We start from the raw sequence: 17,842 nt of genomic DNA, 5'->3' as shown, positions 1-17,842 counted from the left end.
ATAATTGTTAAAACCCAGAAAAGCTTTTTTTTTTTTTTTCCAAATCACAGACACAGAACTCAAAATTACAGTATACCAGCTGTTATGGTTAATTTTATTTATCAAAGTGGCATAGCCAGGTTACCCGGACAGTTGGTCAAATATTATTCTAGATGTTTCTGTGAAGGTATTTTTCACTGAGATTAATATTTAAATCAGAAGACTTTGCATAAACAGATTACTTACTCTCCATAATATGGGTGAGCCATATCCAATCACTTACAGGCCTGAATAGAAAATGACTAACCTCCTCAAGCAAGAAAGAGGTCTGTCAGCAGACTGCCTCTGGACTTGAACTGCAGCTCCTCCCTGGGTCTCCAGCCTAACTTACCCTGTAGATTTTTGACTCGATAAACCTCCACTACCATGTGAGTCAGTTCCTTAAAATAAAGTCCCAATTCCCATCAAAACTTCTCTCCATCTCACTCTCTCGCTCTACACACACACACACACACACACACACACACACACACACACACACACACACACCTGTTGGTTCTGTTTTTCTGGACCCCAACTAATAAACCAATATAAAACTCCCCAACCTTTAAAACACGTTTTGAAAGAATAAATAATGAAAGGAGAGATAATACCACATTAAGTGCAAAGAAAAGTGTAATTCCAGTTTCACCATTATTCAAAATTATATGTGTGTACATATGCACATATATATGTGTATGTGTGTGTGACCAAATGACCAAAGCAATGGACCAAAATTACAATGGTGTTTGTTTGTGGGCAGTGATATTATAATAATTTTTATGCTCTCTTCTATGTTTCTAAATTTCCCCAAATTCACATCTATCACTTCCATACGCAAGAATAAAAGTTATAACCAATAACATATAAAGATAAAATATATGTAAAGTTACATTTAAAAACACTAACTTGAAAATGTTGCAAGCCAGTTGGACTCTGAACTTAAGGTTATAAAACATTCCCTTCAGGCTTAAAAAAAAAAAACAAGTTTCAAGTTAACTGTGGTAACTAAAAACACCCTTGAATTAACAGACACTTTTTCAAAGACAATCATTATCTTAACTCAAAACTACATGTATAACCCTGTTAAAAAAACTTCTGAAAGCTTCAGGACCTGTTTTCTCTAGCTTTTGTAAGCTGGCCTTAAAAAATGTATGTATCATTTTAACTTAAAAAATATACAACCACAACATGTAATGGTGGGCAGAACCCTGAAAATAAGCAACTAGATGTTAAGTTCATCACATAAAAGAGACAGATGAGAACAAATACAGACTGAAAAAAGTTTTAAATATATACTTCATAGGCTCTGAAGATCTAACATATAAGCATTTTAACACTAATATACCATAAAGTCACACCAATCCAGAAGCTTTTTTTCCTTTAGCTTTTTAAAAAAATTTTTTTTTTTTTTAACATTTATTTATTTTTGGGACAGAGAGAGACAGAGCATGAACGGGGGAGGGGCAGAGAGAGAGGGAGACACAGAATCGGAAACAGGCTCCAGGCTCTGAGCCATCAGCCCAGAGCCCGACGCGGGGCTCGAACTCACGGACCGCGAGATCGTGACCTGGCTGAAGTCGGACGCTTAACTGACTGCGCCACCCAGGCGCCCCTCCTTTAGCTTTTAATGACTAAGTAACTTCTAGAGCTGCCATTCTTTAATGTACATTTTGGCATTTGCAAATATAAACCAATCTATCACTTCAGTAAATATGGCTGATACCTTTTATAATATTTTATAATATGGCTGATATTTCAACACCCAAATATATTCTACATTCTTTTTTTTTAAAGTTTATTTATTTTGAAAGAGAGAGAGAGCAAGCATGAGCGAAGGAGGGGCGGAGAGAGGAGAATCCCAAGCAGGTTCCACGCTGGCAGTGCAAAGCCCGATGTGGGGCTCTATCTCACAAACCGTGAGATCATGACCTGAGCCGAGAGAGTTGGATGCTTAACTGACTGAGCCACCCAGGCACCCCAAAGTATTAACTATTATAAGATTTAAATATGGCTATGTGTCCATGGTAATTTCCTAATGATAGTTCAGTTCTGGGAATCAATTAATCTACAAGCTACAATACATTTTCAAGCTTCAATGATATGTATCCAATATTATCCTCAGTATTATTCTCTGTGATCCAACTACTTTTAGAATTTTAACTATAAAAATCAAACCTATATAGTAAGCATATGTTAGTACATTAGTACATAATACTACTGAATAAAAATTGCCATGGTTCACTTAGCTCCATCCAAACAGGTAAGTCCAAGATCTCTTCCGTGGTATCAACGGTGAATGTTTCCCAAAATATCTGAATTTTCCTCATTAACATATTATGGCTTAGTCACCCATTCACTTAAATAGTTGTATAAAATATATTTTTCATCTTGAACTCTCTTTGTAGGTACCGGGTTCCACAAATTATTATGTCCACATAATGAATTAGTATGTTCATTTACATCTTCTCCCCTCTTAAGCTCTAAAAGTTGCCCTTCTCAGTAGCTCTTAAGTTGCCTCGATCTGGTCTTGAAGATTTGGAAGACAAGTACATGTTCTGTCTCTCCATACTATTTGTGAGTTTTAGACTTTAGTTTGTCTTCTCTCGTACAGCAGACCTTCATCGACTGGATCCTTCCCAAATTCTACTGTATCTTTCTTGAAGTAGCCAGGTTATTAACAGCTTTAAAATTTTGCTCTTTTGAGTCGGATTCTATAGAACTGCTTCCTGTCCAAGCTTACCCCCCCTGCCAATATTCAACCACAACAGTTCTTCTGTCTTAAATGCTAGACTGCAGTAGGTGGCTTCATCTGCAAAAATGATCTGTGCCTTAAAAAGTGTGAGAACCACTGATCTGGAAGAATAAAAGACTATTTTGTTTTTAATCTTGTAAAGAACTCCTTGAGATCCACTGGTATTCTTGGCCCATGCATATAGTTTAATAATTGGGAAGGCACAAAAGTCCTAAATATATCCTCCTGTGTCCCCCTCCACAAATCTGTGGTAGCTGAATTTTCTTGAGGACAGGGCAAAGCCTTTCCTGCTTATAGTAGGGATAAAGCTTTAAAATACCCAGAGAAAGGGGCACCTGGGTGGCTCAGTCAGTTAGGTGTCCGACTTCGGCTCAGGTCATGATCTCACAGTTTGTGAGTTCAAGCCCCGTGTCAGACTCTGTGCTGACAGCTCAGAACCTGGAGCCTGCTTCTGATTCTGTGTCTCCTTCTCTCTCTGCCCCGCCCATGCTCACGCTCTGTCTCTCTCTCTCTCTCTCCCCCCCACCCCAAAAATAAACATTATAAAAAATTTTTAAGAAATACCCAGAAAAAGGCAACATAATAACTTAAATCAACAATAAATGAATGGGTTACATCATATGTTTTTCTTAGGAAAAAAAGAAGTTGAGAAAGAAGGGCTTGATGGATAAATATATATATCTTGAAAGAGGACAGAGAATATATAGAACAGGAAGGGGATTTTAAAATTAGCCTTTAGGGGCACCTGGGTGGCGCAGTCGGTTAAGCGTCCGACTTCAGCCAGGTCACGATCTCGCGGTCCGGGAGTTCGAGCCCCGCGTCAGGCTCTGGGCTGATGGCTCAGAGCCTGGAGCCTGTTTCTGATTCTGTGTCTCCCTCTCTCTCTCTGCCCCTCCCCTGTTCATGCTCTGTCTCTCTCTGTCCCAAAAATAAATAAACGTTGAAAAAAAAAATTTAAAATTAGCCTTTATTCTTAACATTTCATTGGCTATTTGGGGGTGTGTGTGTGTGTGTGTGTGTCTGTGTGTGTGTGTGTGTACAGTGGTTCCATACAAACCATATACAATTATATAAAAAGCTGATACATGAAATATATAGTGAGACTTAAAACATAAAGCTTGGGGTGCCTGGGTTGCTTAAGTGTCTTGACTCTTGATTTCAGCTCAGGTCATCCCAGAGTCTTGAGATCGAGCCCCACACTGGGCTCCACACTAAGTGTAGAGACTGCTTAAAATGCTCTCTCTCTCTTTGCCTCTGACCCTCTCCCCTACTCACGCTCTCTCTAAAATAAATAATTAAAAATAAAATAAAAATATAAAGCTCTAGGATGGCAAGTAGGAACAGTAATGGCCTCTTGAAGTTGCCCATCATAGATTCTATGGACTGGAAACCAGGAATTCTAGGTTCTGACGTGCTACTGATGAACTGAGTGAGTGATCTTAGTGGCAGGCCATTAATCTTAGTTCAGTTGCTTCATGTGAGGAATAAGTTTAGACTAAATGATTTCTAAGTTCTTTCATGTTTTAAAATTCTGTGATCTAATCCTAGGTTACCTACCTGTGAGATCAGTCCCTTCTGGGAATATGAGGAGTTGAAGTGGTTCATGGATATCACAAAAATAATCAATCATGTCTTCAAAATGGCTCTTGTCATCCTTCCATTTCCTATGAATGAAGATATAGGCAGCAGCCTGCATGGCCCAACCTAGAATCAATTTAACAAGTATTTACATACAATTTTATTACCAATATCCACATAGTATTGAGTATTTCAATTTTTTTTTTTTTTTTTACTATGGATTAGTTACTATCCTAATCACCTCACGATATACCTTGGGTTAAATAACACCTATACCAGAGAATAGTCTTAAAGGGTTTGCAAAATTCTTCTGTTTCCGATTCTGTGTCTCCCTCTCTCTCTGCCCCTCCCCCGTTCATGCTCTGTCTCTCTCTGTCCCAAAAATAAATAAACGTTGAAAAAAAAATTAAAAAAAAAAAAAAAAAAGGGGCGCCTGGGTGGCGCAGTCGGTTAAGCGTCCGACTTCAGCCAGGTCACGATCTCGCGGTCCGTGAGTTCGAGCCCCGCGTCGGGCTCTGGGCTGATGGCTCAGAGCCTGGAGCCTGTTTCCGATTCTGTGTCTCCCTCCCTCTCTGCCCCTCCCCCGTTCATGCTCTGTCTCTCTCTGTCCCAAAAATAAATAAACGTTGAAAAAAAAAAAAATTTAAAAAAAAAAAAAAATAAAGGGTTTGCAAAATTCTCAAAAACTTTTTTTCAAGCCAAGCCTAGCTATTAAAATAGCAAGGAAAAAAACTTTCCTAATATTTACCAGTAAATCATCCAAAGTTTTAACAATCCTAACCAGACATTTTAACCAAGGTACCTACAAGAGATATACAACAATATGTTATTAGGCTTATAAAACAGTAAGCAAAGGATTGTTCTCAAGTCATGTATACAAGCATTCTCTTTCATATTTCCCATTCTGTACCAGTCAGTCTCTAAATTCAACTATTTTCAATGCTGGCCACTTCTTTAGATTTTATTGAAAAGACAAAATGTGTAATGGGTACTAAACACACTAACCAGAATACACACTGTGATCACAATCCCTTTACACTTAGGGCGAATCAACCTTGCTACCAAAGAGGTAGCCAGCCTTGGAAGAGCCATGTTTTACCTAACCAGCCATCCCTTCCTGGCCAGAAATGACTAAAACTAGTGTGGTAAATAGCTGACTTAAGGCAGCCAATCTATAGCCTGTTCAATAGTCTATGAAGCATGAAACACTTGGCCCAAACACAGTAACTCTCATGGCCAATCAAATGTTCTCTCTCAGAATTTTACCTGAGACCATGGAGAAAAAGCACTGGCAATATAAAGGTAAATGGATGGATAAAAAAGCAGATACTATGACAGTAGGAGCTGAGGGAAAATAAACATTGCACACTGTAGTACAGATCTAAAAATCTTGCTGAAGTGCCTAAAGTTGATTGTAATCCAGAGCAGAAGACAGTTTTAGTCTCCACAAGCTGGCCAGTCTATGGATCCGCCTCTCGGGTGTCCGTAAGAGTCCATCTCCCTTACAGCCACGTGTATCTTTGCAGTAAGTGGTAGTTCCTTGCAAACAAAGAACACGACTAAAACGATAGTTTTAAAACACCATTTGGTAAAGACAGTGGCACCCTGGGAATATATAAAAGGATCATTAAGTCATTTGTTAATGATTTTAAAAACCATAAGACTCCGGTTTGAATAAGTCCGAGCTAGAATACTGAAGTCTACAAGTACAAATGAACACACACCCAACAACCCACTTCAGTGTAGGTCTTGCTGCTGTACTCCCAATTATTAGTCACACACTGTACTGTCAGTCATATCCATCAGTACTGGACTTGATCCCATCATCTCTCTTCCTTCACCAGAGGACACCGAGGCCCACAGTGTAGCGCCTTTCGGCAGTGTAGCTCTGGAGTGAGATTGCCCGGGTTAGAACCACAGCTCTACCACAAAAGAGCTGTTCAGTCTTTGTCCCTCACCGACCCCAAATGTCAAAATGAGCATAATGCCGTGATAGTATGTACCGAATAGGGATTGTTGTAAGAACTAAGACTTATCACAAACTGCCAATAAATAATAGCTATTATCATTATTGTGATTAAGAAGTTATAATAATAAGAAGAATATTATATCAAGGAACATAAAAATGTAACAAGTTCCTATTCACAATATCAAAACAAAAATGCTTTAACGGTCAGTTATATGAATATGCCACAACTTATACTCTTGAGGGAGAGATTCTTAGCTATTAGTAATAAAGTTAATATGGATATTCTTGTATCTTTTGTCAAACGCAAGCACTAAGTTCTATAGAGTTGAGTACTCAGGAGTGAAGCAGCTTCATCGCAGGATTTACGTATGCCCAGCTTCAGTAGACAGCATGTTTTCGAAGTGATTGTACCAACTGACACTCCCACGGCAACATATGAGTGCTCTACCTGCTCTATTAATGGCCTCGGCAACTCTAGGTCTTATAGGTCCTTTTAATTTTAGCCCTTCTAATCCAGGTACAGTGGTTTGAGCTTGAATTTCTCTTATGATTAATGATAGTGACAGCCTTTTCATATGCAAGTCTTCGATGTCTTTGTGAAGTGCTTCTCCAAACTTTTTGCACACACATACACAGTAACTCTATATAACTCTAGGTTTCAAAGATGCAATATGCCAAATATCATCCCTCAATCTGTAGCTTGCATTTTCTCTCCCTTAACGTTGTCTTGTTATGCACCTAACATCTAACACTAATGAAGCCCAATTTACAAATCTATTCCTTGTGGCTGGTGCTTGTAGTGCATCATTTAAGAAATTTTTGCCTGCTCCAAAGTTGTGAAGACATTATTCCACGTATTCTTCTAGAAGCTCTACTGTTTTAACTTTCACATTTTGGTTTATAATCCATCTCAAATGAATTTTTATATATCATGTGAAGTAGCAGTATAGGTCCTATTTTCCATATGGATATTCAAATGACAAGTATTGAAAGGACCATGAGATCATTAAATAATAAAATATTTAAAAAGCATTACACAATAAATGAAAACCTATTACTATAAAAAAAAGTATCAAACAAGATAAAAGTATATAGATTCAAACAAGAAATATGTCTTTATTACCACATCTTTCAACCCTGGTCCACCTGTCATAATTTGTTTTATAATCACAGCTAATAGTTTGATGTGACTTATTCTACATTTAAAAAATTCATTACATGTATGATTGGGGTTTTAAAAAACACTTAAGAGTCATACCTTGTATACTGTTCTGTGATTTCCTTTTTTTCATTTAACGTGTCTATACATATGGATCTACTTCATTTTTTAATACCTGCACTGTATTCTCTACTAGTGTTTCTCAAACCAGTTTTAATTTTAATTCCTTAACCATTATTGACTAACAGTTTCGTAAAATACAATATGAATTACTAGGGCAACGATCACACACTTGGAAGTTATAACAATGTCATGACACTCTAAAAATTCCCACCTACTATTCTTCCCTGTTTATGTCCTTATCTCATAGTGGACCAGCCAGAGTTTGCTAACAGTCACTGTTACAAGAATCACACTTTAAGTAACACTGTTCTGTGCAGATATACCATGATCTACTAACTTATTAGCATTTAGGATATACCCAATCTGAGAATCTGTCTTTACTAGAAAAGTTTACTCCATTCACATTTATTAGGGGAACTGCTGTTTCTTTTCCTGACATTTATGTTTCATGTGTGTTGGACTTTGATTTCTTGTCCACCTCTCTCCCCTTTTCTGTCTTTAGCTGAAATTACTAAGTTTTCTCAGCCTCCTTCCTTTGTTCTCTGATGCAGAGGTCAGCAAATTATGGACCAAATCCAGCCCACTGTCTTTGAATGGCACACAATCCAAGAATATTTTAGAAGATATGAAAAATACATCAAATTCAAATTTCACATTAATGAACAAAGTTTGATTGGAGCTCAGCCATACCCATTTATTTATATAGATTATCCATGGCCGCTTCTGTGCTGCGGGGCTGAGTCAAACAGGTGCAGCAGAGACAGTACTGCCCACAACGCCTGAAATAATTTTACTACCTAGCCCTTTATGAAACCGTTTGCTAACTCCTACTCCAGTGATTTGGAAACTGTATACTCTATTTTGTTCTTTTAATGGTCATCAAAGTTTTTTCAACTTTCTATTTTTGACAAACATTTAAACTTCTATAATTATATCAACATTGAGTCAAACAATAATGCTCTCCAAACAAAAAAGTATGTTTTCCTCTTGTCCCTTTTCCAAAATTTGTATAAATCATCTACTAGTTCTCCAAAGTTGCTATTACTAACACATTCCTTATGCTTCACAGAAACAATTTTTTTTTCATGGAAACAATTTTAATTACTTAGACCTGACTCAAGTTCACTGGCTTCCCTGCTTATCACTGGTTTTTTTATCTTATGTCCTTGTTAGTCCTCCTGAAGGAATTTCTTTCAATAAATGTTTGACTCTTTGCATTCCTAAAATGTATTTATTTGTCCTCAACTTTTTGGAGGGTAGTTTCGCTAAACACAAAACTTGAAATTCCAAATCATTTTCCCCTGAGAATTTTAAAGCTTTTTTCCCACACTCTTCCATCATCTAATATGGCTTGTGAGAAACTGGACATCAATCTGATTTGTGGAGATAACCAAATTTTCCCCTCTGGAAGCTTTCATGATTTCCTCTTTATTCTTAGTTTTATGAAATGTGACCTGTATGAGTCCAGGTGAGGCATGTTTTCATTAGTGTCTGCCCAGCAGTCGTTACATTCCTCCAATATGAGTCTTTAACACTGGGACTGTCTTTTCGATATTTAAGAAGATACACTTTTCTCCTCTTCATTCTCTCAAACTTTCCCTCTGGAACTTCTGTTAGCTAGATGTTAACTTCTGGACTCATCTTCTCCTACTTTTCATCTCCTTTCAATTGACATTGTGCTCAAGGAAAATCCAATCCATTGGTTTCATCATCTACCTTACTAGTCTGATTTTATCTGGCCTACTTACTGAGTTTATTTCAGCAATTGCCTCTTTAATTTTTAAGACTTACAGTTGGTTCTTTCTATAGCAGCCAATTATTATGGACAAACAGCAAAATATAGAAGCTATGACAAATAAGAAGAGTAATAATTTTAATAAAACTGCTCACTGAATGATTGCCATGTGCCCGATATTATTCTAAGCTGAATTGTTAATTCTCAAGACAACCCGATGAATTAGGTAAAATTATTATCCTATTTTATGGATAAGGAAACTGAGGCATACTGAAACTCAAAGAGCTAATCAGTGGTTAAAACCAAGTTTCAGACAGAGACAATCTGGCTCCATAGCTGATGTTTTCAACCAGTGTGCTAAACAGTCTCTCTGCAATATATACTTAAATCTCTTTAAAGGTATTAGGTAAATAAACATAGTTTAAGTTCTTCTAGGAGAATTATATATTCCTCAGAGGTTAGACTTCCCATTTTTTTTTTTTTTTAGTACTAGACTCTCTTTAATGCTGTGCATTTTCCTCAAATTTCAATTCTAAACTGTCTTCAAATTTATAAAGGATGTTCTAGACTGAATGATACTGACAGGTAAAATGTATTTCTCCAAACCAAGTGAGAATATCTGTTGCTCCCTTGGGGAAAGGGAGCTGTAGCAAGACTTCTGGGGCTGTGCCATGAAACTTGTCTGATGGCCTGTATACGTCTCAGAAATCCCAGAAAGGGAAGTAAAATGGATTCATCAGTCAGGTTCTTGGACCTTTCTCCTCTGAAGATGGGATTATTCTTCTCCTTTGTGCCTTCGCCTTCTCAAATCCATTTGTACATCACTAATGCTTCTGAATCTTTTCTACTCCCTTAAGCTTGAACGTTTTTCTCCCTTTCATAAGAATCATAGGAACAATCTTGTGAATTTTTTTCCCCATGTCATTGCCATCAATGTATATACTTTGTGCTTAAAGCAATATCCACAGTTTTAACATTCTGGAGATCCTCAAACATACATTTTTATGACATTTACTTCACATGTCTATGGCTAGATAAATAACAGTACAATTGATCGTGTCATCTGAAATTAGTCTGTATTACTTGTCTTTTCATACTTTTCCATTGGAGGGCATTCCATCCATCACCTGAATTTCTCAGACAAGGATTGGGAGTCTGGCAGGTTTATAAAGACAGATTTTGTGCATGCTGGCATGGCTCCTTCTGTCTTCCTTCTAAAACCCTATCAGCATTGCCTTCTCTTTCTCAAAGCAGACAAGAGTAATCCCCAAGCATACTCTATTGTCAAAAACCACTGTATAATTTTAGAAACTGGTTTTCCTTGGCTTAAATTCTCTTTTATCAAATTTCAGAGTTGTATTAAAAAAAATGAATTGAGTGGATTTTTAACATCATGCACTCTTTCTGATTAAAAAAAAAAAGCTCTTTACGCATTTTTTTTTTCCTTTTTTCCACTTCAATGCAGATACAGTTAAGGGAATCATAAAAACATCTGCACTACTCACCTAGTCCTATGAAAACTGAACTTCAAAGATAAATTAATCTGATGTATCACTGTTGTCCATGTATTCATTAATTCATTATGGTATCTACTATGAGACTATAAATGTGACACCAAAAACAACATGGAAGAGACAAATTGTTCTCTTCATTACATCTTCAATCCTAAGGGAATGCTATCCACAGGCATCTAATACATGAGAATGAGTGATATAAACAGATGCAAATTTTTGTACAAACTTACATCACAACAGTCATGAGCAAATACTGTATTTACTGAGGGTGCAGTTATGCACAATGATAACTTACATATAAATCCAGAACAAGTAATTATTTCTCAGAATCTCAACTTTGGTCAGGGTGTTAAATGCTACACAAAGTTAGGGAAGCCCTATCTTCTTTGAACTCAACATTTTATATTAGGTAATGCTGTCTACATCCCTCTCATAAGCTGCTTAACTTGCAAGATAAAAACCAGCCTTACTGCAAATTTCACAGACTCCACAAAGAGATTAACCTATCTACCTGCAGAGAGTAGGATGTCGTGCTTGACACTAAGGAAACACCTACCGATGCTTTTGGTTGGCAAGATAAGGCTCCTTGCTTATAATTTGTGGGTTCACACTAGTGTGGGACTAAAATCTGTCTTTCATACTGGGCAAGATTTCCCATTTAATCAATTTCCTAGATGAACTGACATCTAAGAAGCCCACTGCTGTGCAACATGAATTCCTAAGTTAAGTACATTACTAGTTCTGTACACTGAGAAGAACAACTAGCATGTGATAGGCAGAATAACGTCCCCACAAAATAGGTCTATCCTCATTCCCAGACCTGTGAGTATGTGACATGGCAAAAAAGAATCAGCTGAACTTAAGATAGGAAGATTATCCTGGATTAGCCTACTGGACCCAATGCAATCAGAGGGGTCCTTAAAAGTGGGAGAGGGAAGCAGGAAAAGACTCATGTAAGCGAGAGGGATGCGACCAGTCTTTGTTGGCTTTAAAAGTGGAGAAAGGGGGACAAGCGCAAGGGACTGAGTGTCCAATTAAAGCTGGAAAAATCAAGGAAACCGATTCTATACAAAAGCCTAAAGAAAGAAACCAGTCCTGCCAATGCCTTGATTTTAGCCCAGAGTCACCTCAGACTGGTAACCTCCATAACTGTGAGATGATAAATGTGTGTTGTTTAAGCCACTCCACTCACAGTACAAGCACAAATAGGAAACTAATACAGAGCACAATCAGGGCCAAGATCTCAGTTTTTAATAGCATTCATTAAGAAATGGAACTAGGATTCCTTAGAGAAATGTGGAGTCCAGGGCTGGGAAGGGAAAACACAAGAATCTTATACCACTAGAAAGTGAAAAGTTAAAAAAAAAAAAAAAAGGTTAAAAAAAAAAGAAAAAAAATAAAGACGGAGGCCCAAAAAGACACAAACGCCAACCTCCAAGATATTCCACAGGACAAAGCCATACAATGTCAACAACACTGTAATAAATAATACGAAATTATAACCCAAAGGAAAAAATATCAACAAGTTCATATTGGTATAATTAAATGACTGAATAAATAAATAAATGAGAAGGGACAAATCTTCCTTACAGAATTACAAATAATATGTAGACACTCCTCACTGCAGGAGGTAAAGTTCAATACCCACTCCCTCCCAGCCCTTGTATGTAGGCTGCTGTTAGTGAATAAACATATATAAAAAGGGGGAGAAAACAGAAACTTTATGGTGGAGAAACCTGGCAGGCACCACCTTAAGCCAAATGATTACAATTAACAGCACCAGTGATAAGCCATGTTGATATCATGGACCTCCCTGCTAAAATGAGAAGAGCACTTTATCTCCATGGTGCTTTTCCCTCTAACCCATAGCCCCCATCTAATCATGAGAAGATATACAAACTCAAATTGAAGAACATTCTACAAAGTATGCAACCAGTACTTGTCAAAAGCACCAAAATAAAGAGAGACTGCCACTGAATGGAGACTAAGGAAACATGGTGACCAGAAGAAAGGACAGGATCCTCAACTGGCTCCTGGCACAGAAAAAGGACATCTGAAATCCGAATGAGATCTGTAGTTAATGGGATTGTACCCTCTTCTTTTGACACATGTCCTAAAGAAGCTAGGTGAAGAGAAACATTTTTTGTACTATCTTTGCAAGTTTTCTATAAATCTAAAATTATTCCATATAAAAAGTGTTTAAGAATCAGCTCTTAGTTGATCCAAATTTTTCTTGATTAAAAATATATATATAAACAACCACTGCTTTGCATTCTAAACTCGGAGACCTTAATATTCTTACTTGGGATTCGTTTACCATTTACTTGACTATAATAGTTAAAAGATTATCAGTAACAACATTTCTAAGATATAGTTTTGGCATTATTTGTACCGTGGAGGAACATTTCTAATTCTTGGCTACATCATATGTCCCTGCCTGGTGTTCATTACACAATGGTGTAACACTCAGAAATATCTGACTGCAAGCACAAGGAAAATGTTTTCTGTAAGATTTATGATAAGGAATAAGAAAAAAAAACCAGTTTTTTTAAAACTCCCCTAATAATGACATATATAATCTAACAGCCAATTCATTTTTTCCTCAGTATTGCAATGCTGCCTTTCTCATAATAAAAAATAAAATAAATAAAATTTCAATTTAGAGAGCCCTCTCTTAGCCACAAGTGAAAGGACAGCTGAAGGCACTGCAGTCCAGTTCTCTATTGACATTAAGGTCAGGGTCCATGGGGTCCACTGGGGCCATCTCTCCTATCTTTTTACTATTATTATAAAGTACTCTTCAAAGTTGGCTCAAACTGATCACTGAAAGATTTATTTTGTTTGTGCTTCTCCACTAAATGCAAAACAGACACAAGACCCTAAAGCTCCCCCCTAATTATTCCACTGCTCTATCCTAAAAATCACCCTGTCATAAAACCATTCCTTTTAGATAATTTTTAGAATCTACTTATTAATGTAAGCAAAGGAATCCCTTCATTTTCAGTAGGCATAGGGGTACTGAAAAGCCTAGAATCAAAACACGCTTCATAAGCTCGTATTTGGGAGGCCAAGCAGCCTGAAGCAATGCAAATCTGACTGGGATATTAGAGATGGTACACATCTCTAATTGGGATATCCAATTGAGGTAACCAATTGTATTAACTTCAGTAAGTGATTGCTTGGATGGCCTTAAAGCCCAGAGCAGTTTCTCCCACCCCAAAGAAACTATAAACTTCCATACAGCTCAGGCTTTAAGTTTTGTTAAGAAGTAAACTAACAAATTCAAAAGCTTCATTTAAATTACTTAGATCTCGGGGCGCCTGGGTGGCGCAGTCGGTTGGGCGTCCGACTTCAGCCAGGTCACGATCTCACGGTCCGTGAGTTCGAGCCCCGCGTCAGGCTCTGGGCTGATGGCTCAGAGCCTGGAGCCTGTTTCCGATTCTGTGTCTCCCTCTCCCTCTGCCCCTCCCCTGTTCATGCTCTGTCTCTCTCTGTCCCAAAAATAAATAAACGTTGAAAAAAAAAATTAAAAAAAAAAAAAATGTTTAAAAAAAAAAAATAAATAAATAAATAAATAAATTACTTAGATCTCAAGACAATCCTAAAAAGTTACTTAGTTTTCAGTATAATGCTAGAAAGAAGTATAATCCTGGTATATAGCCTGGCACATGACTTAACTGAACTGAACCTTTGTTCCCAATGGGTTTCCCTCCCTCCCTGACCACCCCCCGCCCCCGCCCCCGCCAAAAAAAAAGGCATCAAAACTCATCTCAGCCAAGTAACTCTGGCAACTGAAACTATAAAATCAACAATTACAAGAACTTATTTTGCAACTAGAACTGCTAAGATGAAACTGATCTTTGCTTTGTATCTGAAAAGACACAGATCTGAATGTGATATCTAGCCACAGAACTAAAAGGTTTAATATACTGTACTATATTTCATTTGATGGTTTTCATAAAGATTTTGATTCATGATAAGCATTGAATAAAATGTACTGAATGAGTAAATCAATCATTGGATATTTTTCTTTAGAGCGTGGTGAAATGGGGAAAGCAAATTTTTGGCCATGAATGACAGAATACTAATCTGGAAGTCATATAAACAATCTGGATTTATGTTTCTTACATAAAATAAAGCTGGCCCCAAGGCTGGTTCGGAGGCCAGGCTCTCGTATTCTACTCCGCCATCCTCTTGGACGCAAGACAGCTGCGGCAGCTCCAAGTATGATGTGCTCTAACAATAATGTCCCAAGTAGGAAAGAGGCAGCTCCATCCTCCCTTCATCAACTCTTGCCCTTTGATGAAGGAGGAAATCTTCCCTAGAGCCTCCTGACACACTCCCTCCCTTTTGTCTTGACACTGGCTATTAGGAGGCAGAGAAAGTATCAGGTATTTTCATCCTGTCATGAGATGTATACATTAATAATAATAAAAAAAAAAAACGGTTCACGGTCAAAAATGGTGAAACATCATCTCTGTCTGGCCTTTAGGTGTTTAGTAATAAATGCAACAATACAGGGAACAAGGCTGCTGCGAAATCTTCTGTAATTTAGATACAAGAAGACGCCAGACATTGATCAGTTTCTTGTGAGACATTGATCAGTTTCTTGTGGTTTAGCCATATAAAAGTTTGCTGTGAGAGTAACAGCTACAGTATAGGTATTAAGTAGCCAGGATTTGTCTAGTTAGTAACCAGGAACCCTTGACAAGAAGTCCCCTTTGAAGAAAGGGTCACAGAGGGAGCTTCAAATATGTTTGTGGAAGAGATTCCTTCCCGGAAGGCCAAACCAGTTGTTAGCCTGGATGATGAACACACTTATCTAAGGTAGGCGACAAAACTCATGTCTTGGTTGTACCAAAGAAACTAGTGGGGCTGGGATGTTAGTGACACCAAGTCTTGTGAGAGATTTCTCCAAATAGAAATTTATTCCTCTTCCTCTTGGAGTTGTGAAGTAGCACTAATTTTTTTCTAAGTATAGTTGACACACAGTGTTAGTTTCACAGTGATTTGACAACTCTGTATGTATGTCATGCTCAGCACAAGTACAGCTACCATCTGTCACCATACAATACTATTACAATACCACTGACTACTTTTACCTATCCTGTACTTTCCATCCCTGTGATTATTCCATAACTGGAAACCCATACTTCCCACTCCCTCCTTCACCCATTTTTACCCGATATCTACCATCCACATCTTGTCAACCACCAGTTCTATTTATGTGTCTGTTTCTACTTTTTTGTTTATCCATTTGTTTCATTTCTTAGATTCCATATATACGTGAAATCACGTGGTATTTGTCTTTCTCTGACCTATTTCACTCAGCATTATACCCTCTAAATCCATCCATATTGTCACGAATGGCAAGATTTCATTCTTTTTTTATGGCTAATGTTCCATTGTATACATACAACATCTTCATTCATCTATTGATGGGCAGTTGGGTTGCTTTCCTATCTTGGCTATTGTAAATAATGCTTCAATAAACATAGGATTGTATATATCTTTTCAAATTAGTGCTTTTGGTTTCTTTGGGTAAATACCTAGTACTGGAATTACTGGATTACATTTCTATTTTTAATTTTGGGGGGAAGCCCCATATTGTTTTCCACAGCAGCTATACCAATTTGCATTTCCACCAACAGTGCCTTAGGGTTCCTTTTTATGGACACCCTTGACAACACTTGTTACTTCTGACCTCTTTGATACTAGCCATTATAATGGAAGGTGATACCTCACTGTGGTTTTGATTTGCATTTCCCTGATGATCAGTGATGTTGAGCATCTTCTCATGTGTCTGTTGGCCATCTATAGGTCTTTTTTAAGTTTATTTTGAGAGAGAACACACGTTGAGTGGGAAAGGGACAGAGAGAGAAGGAGAAAGAGAATCCAAGCAGGCTCTGTGCTGTCAGCTTGGACCCTGATGTGGTGCTTGATCCCATGTTCAGTTTCCCATCTAAACTGAAATCAAGAGTCAGACACCTAACCAACTGAACCACCCAAGCACCCCAGCCATCTGTATATTCTTGGAGAAATGTCTATTCATGTCTTCTGTCCATTTTTTAACTGGATTGTGTGTGTGTGTGTGTTAAGTTCTGTGTATATTTTGGATATGAACCCCTTATTGGACATATCATTTATAAATGTCTTCTCCCATTCATTAGGCTGCCTTTTCATTTTGTCGATAGTTTCCTTCACTGTGCAAAAGATTTTAATTTTGGTGTAGTCTCAATAGTTTGTTTTTGCTTTTATTTCCCTTGGCTCAGGAGACATATGTAGGAAAATGTTGCAAAGGCCAAAGTCAAAGAGATTCCTGTCTGTTTTCTTCTAGTTTTATGGTTTCGGGTCTCACATTTAGGTCTTCAAACTATTTTGAGTTTACGTTTTGTGTACGGTGTAAGAAAGTGCTCCTGTTTTCTCAACACCACTTACTGAAGAGACTGCCTTTCCCTATTGTACACCCTTGCCTCCTTTGTCACAGATTAGTTGTCTATACACACATGGGTTTATGTCTGGGCTCTCAATTCTGTCCCATTGATCTATGTGCCTACTTTTGTACCAGTACAGTACTGTTTTGATTACTACAGCTTTGTAGTACATCTTGATATCTGGGGTTGTTTGTGACACCTCTGAGTTCCCCTTTTCTTTCTCAAGATTCTTTTTGGCTATTTGGGGTCTTTTGTGGTTCCATACAAATTTTAGGGTTTTTTATTCTAGATCTGTGAAAAATGCTATTGGTATTTTGATAGGGATTGTATTGAATCCGTGATTTGCTTTGGGTGGCATGGATATTTTAATAATATAAACTCTTCCATTCCATGAGCATAAAATATCTTTCCATTGGTCTGAATCATCATCAGTGTCTTCATCAGTGTTTCATAGTTTTCAGAGTACAGTCTTTTACCTCTTTGGTTAATTTTATTCCTGGGTATTTGATTCTTTTCAGTGCCATTGTAAATGGAACTGTTTTGTTCCCCTCTCTTTC

At 37.5% G+C, this 17,842-nt stretch overlaps 1 protein-coding gene and 1 long non-coding RNA gene across 5 annotated transcripts in view; both read right to left on the bottom strand.

The window, feature by feature from the left end:
* Window positions 1-17,842, bottom strand: part of LCLAT1 (lysocardiolipin acyltransferase 1) — a 183,558-nt gene that overhangs the window by 71,907 nt on the left and 93,809 nt on the right. For all 4 annotated transcript variants that reach the window (XM_086700293.1, XM_086700292.1, XM_086700296.1 and 1 more), the window contains exon 4: window positions 4,331-4,477. In XM_086700293.1, the coding sequence (XP_086556419.1) occupies window positions 4,331-4,477 (147 nt within the window). The remainder of the gene's footprint in view (window positions 1-4,330; window positions 4,478-17,842) is intronic.
* Window positions 2,227-4,324, bottom strand: LOC147582327 (uncharacterized). Its single transcript, XR_015248979.1, has 2 exons — window positions 3,739-4,324; window positions 2,227-3,506 (listed from the first exon to the last, which is right to left on the bottom strand). It is a non-coding gene; the product is annotated as an uncharacterized LOC147582327 (long non-coding RNA).

The sequence above is a fragment of the Puma concolor genome, chromosome A3 (assembly GCF_028749965.1).
Source record: "Puma concolor isolate L17-30 chromosome A3, mPumCon1.1.hap2, whole genome shotgun sequence".
NCBI lineage: Eukaryota > Metazoa > Chordata > Mammalia > Carnivora > Felidae > Puma > Puma concolor.
This window is presented reverse-complemented; position numbering and strand designations above follow the sequence as displayed.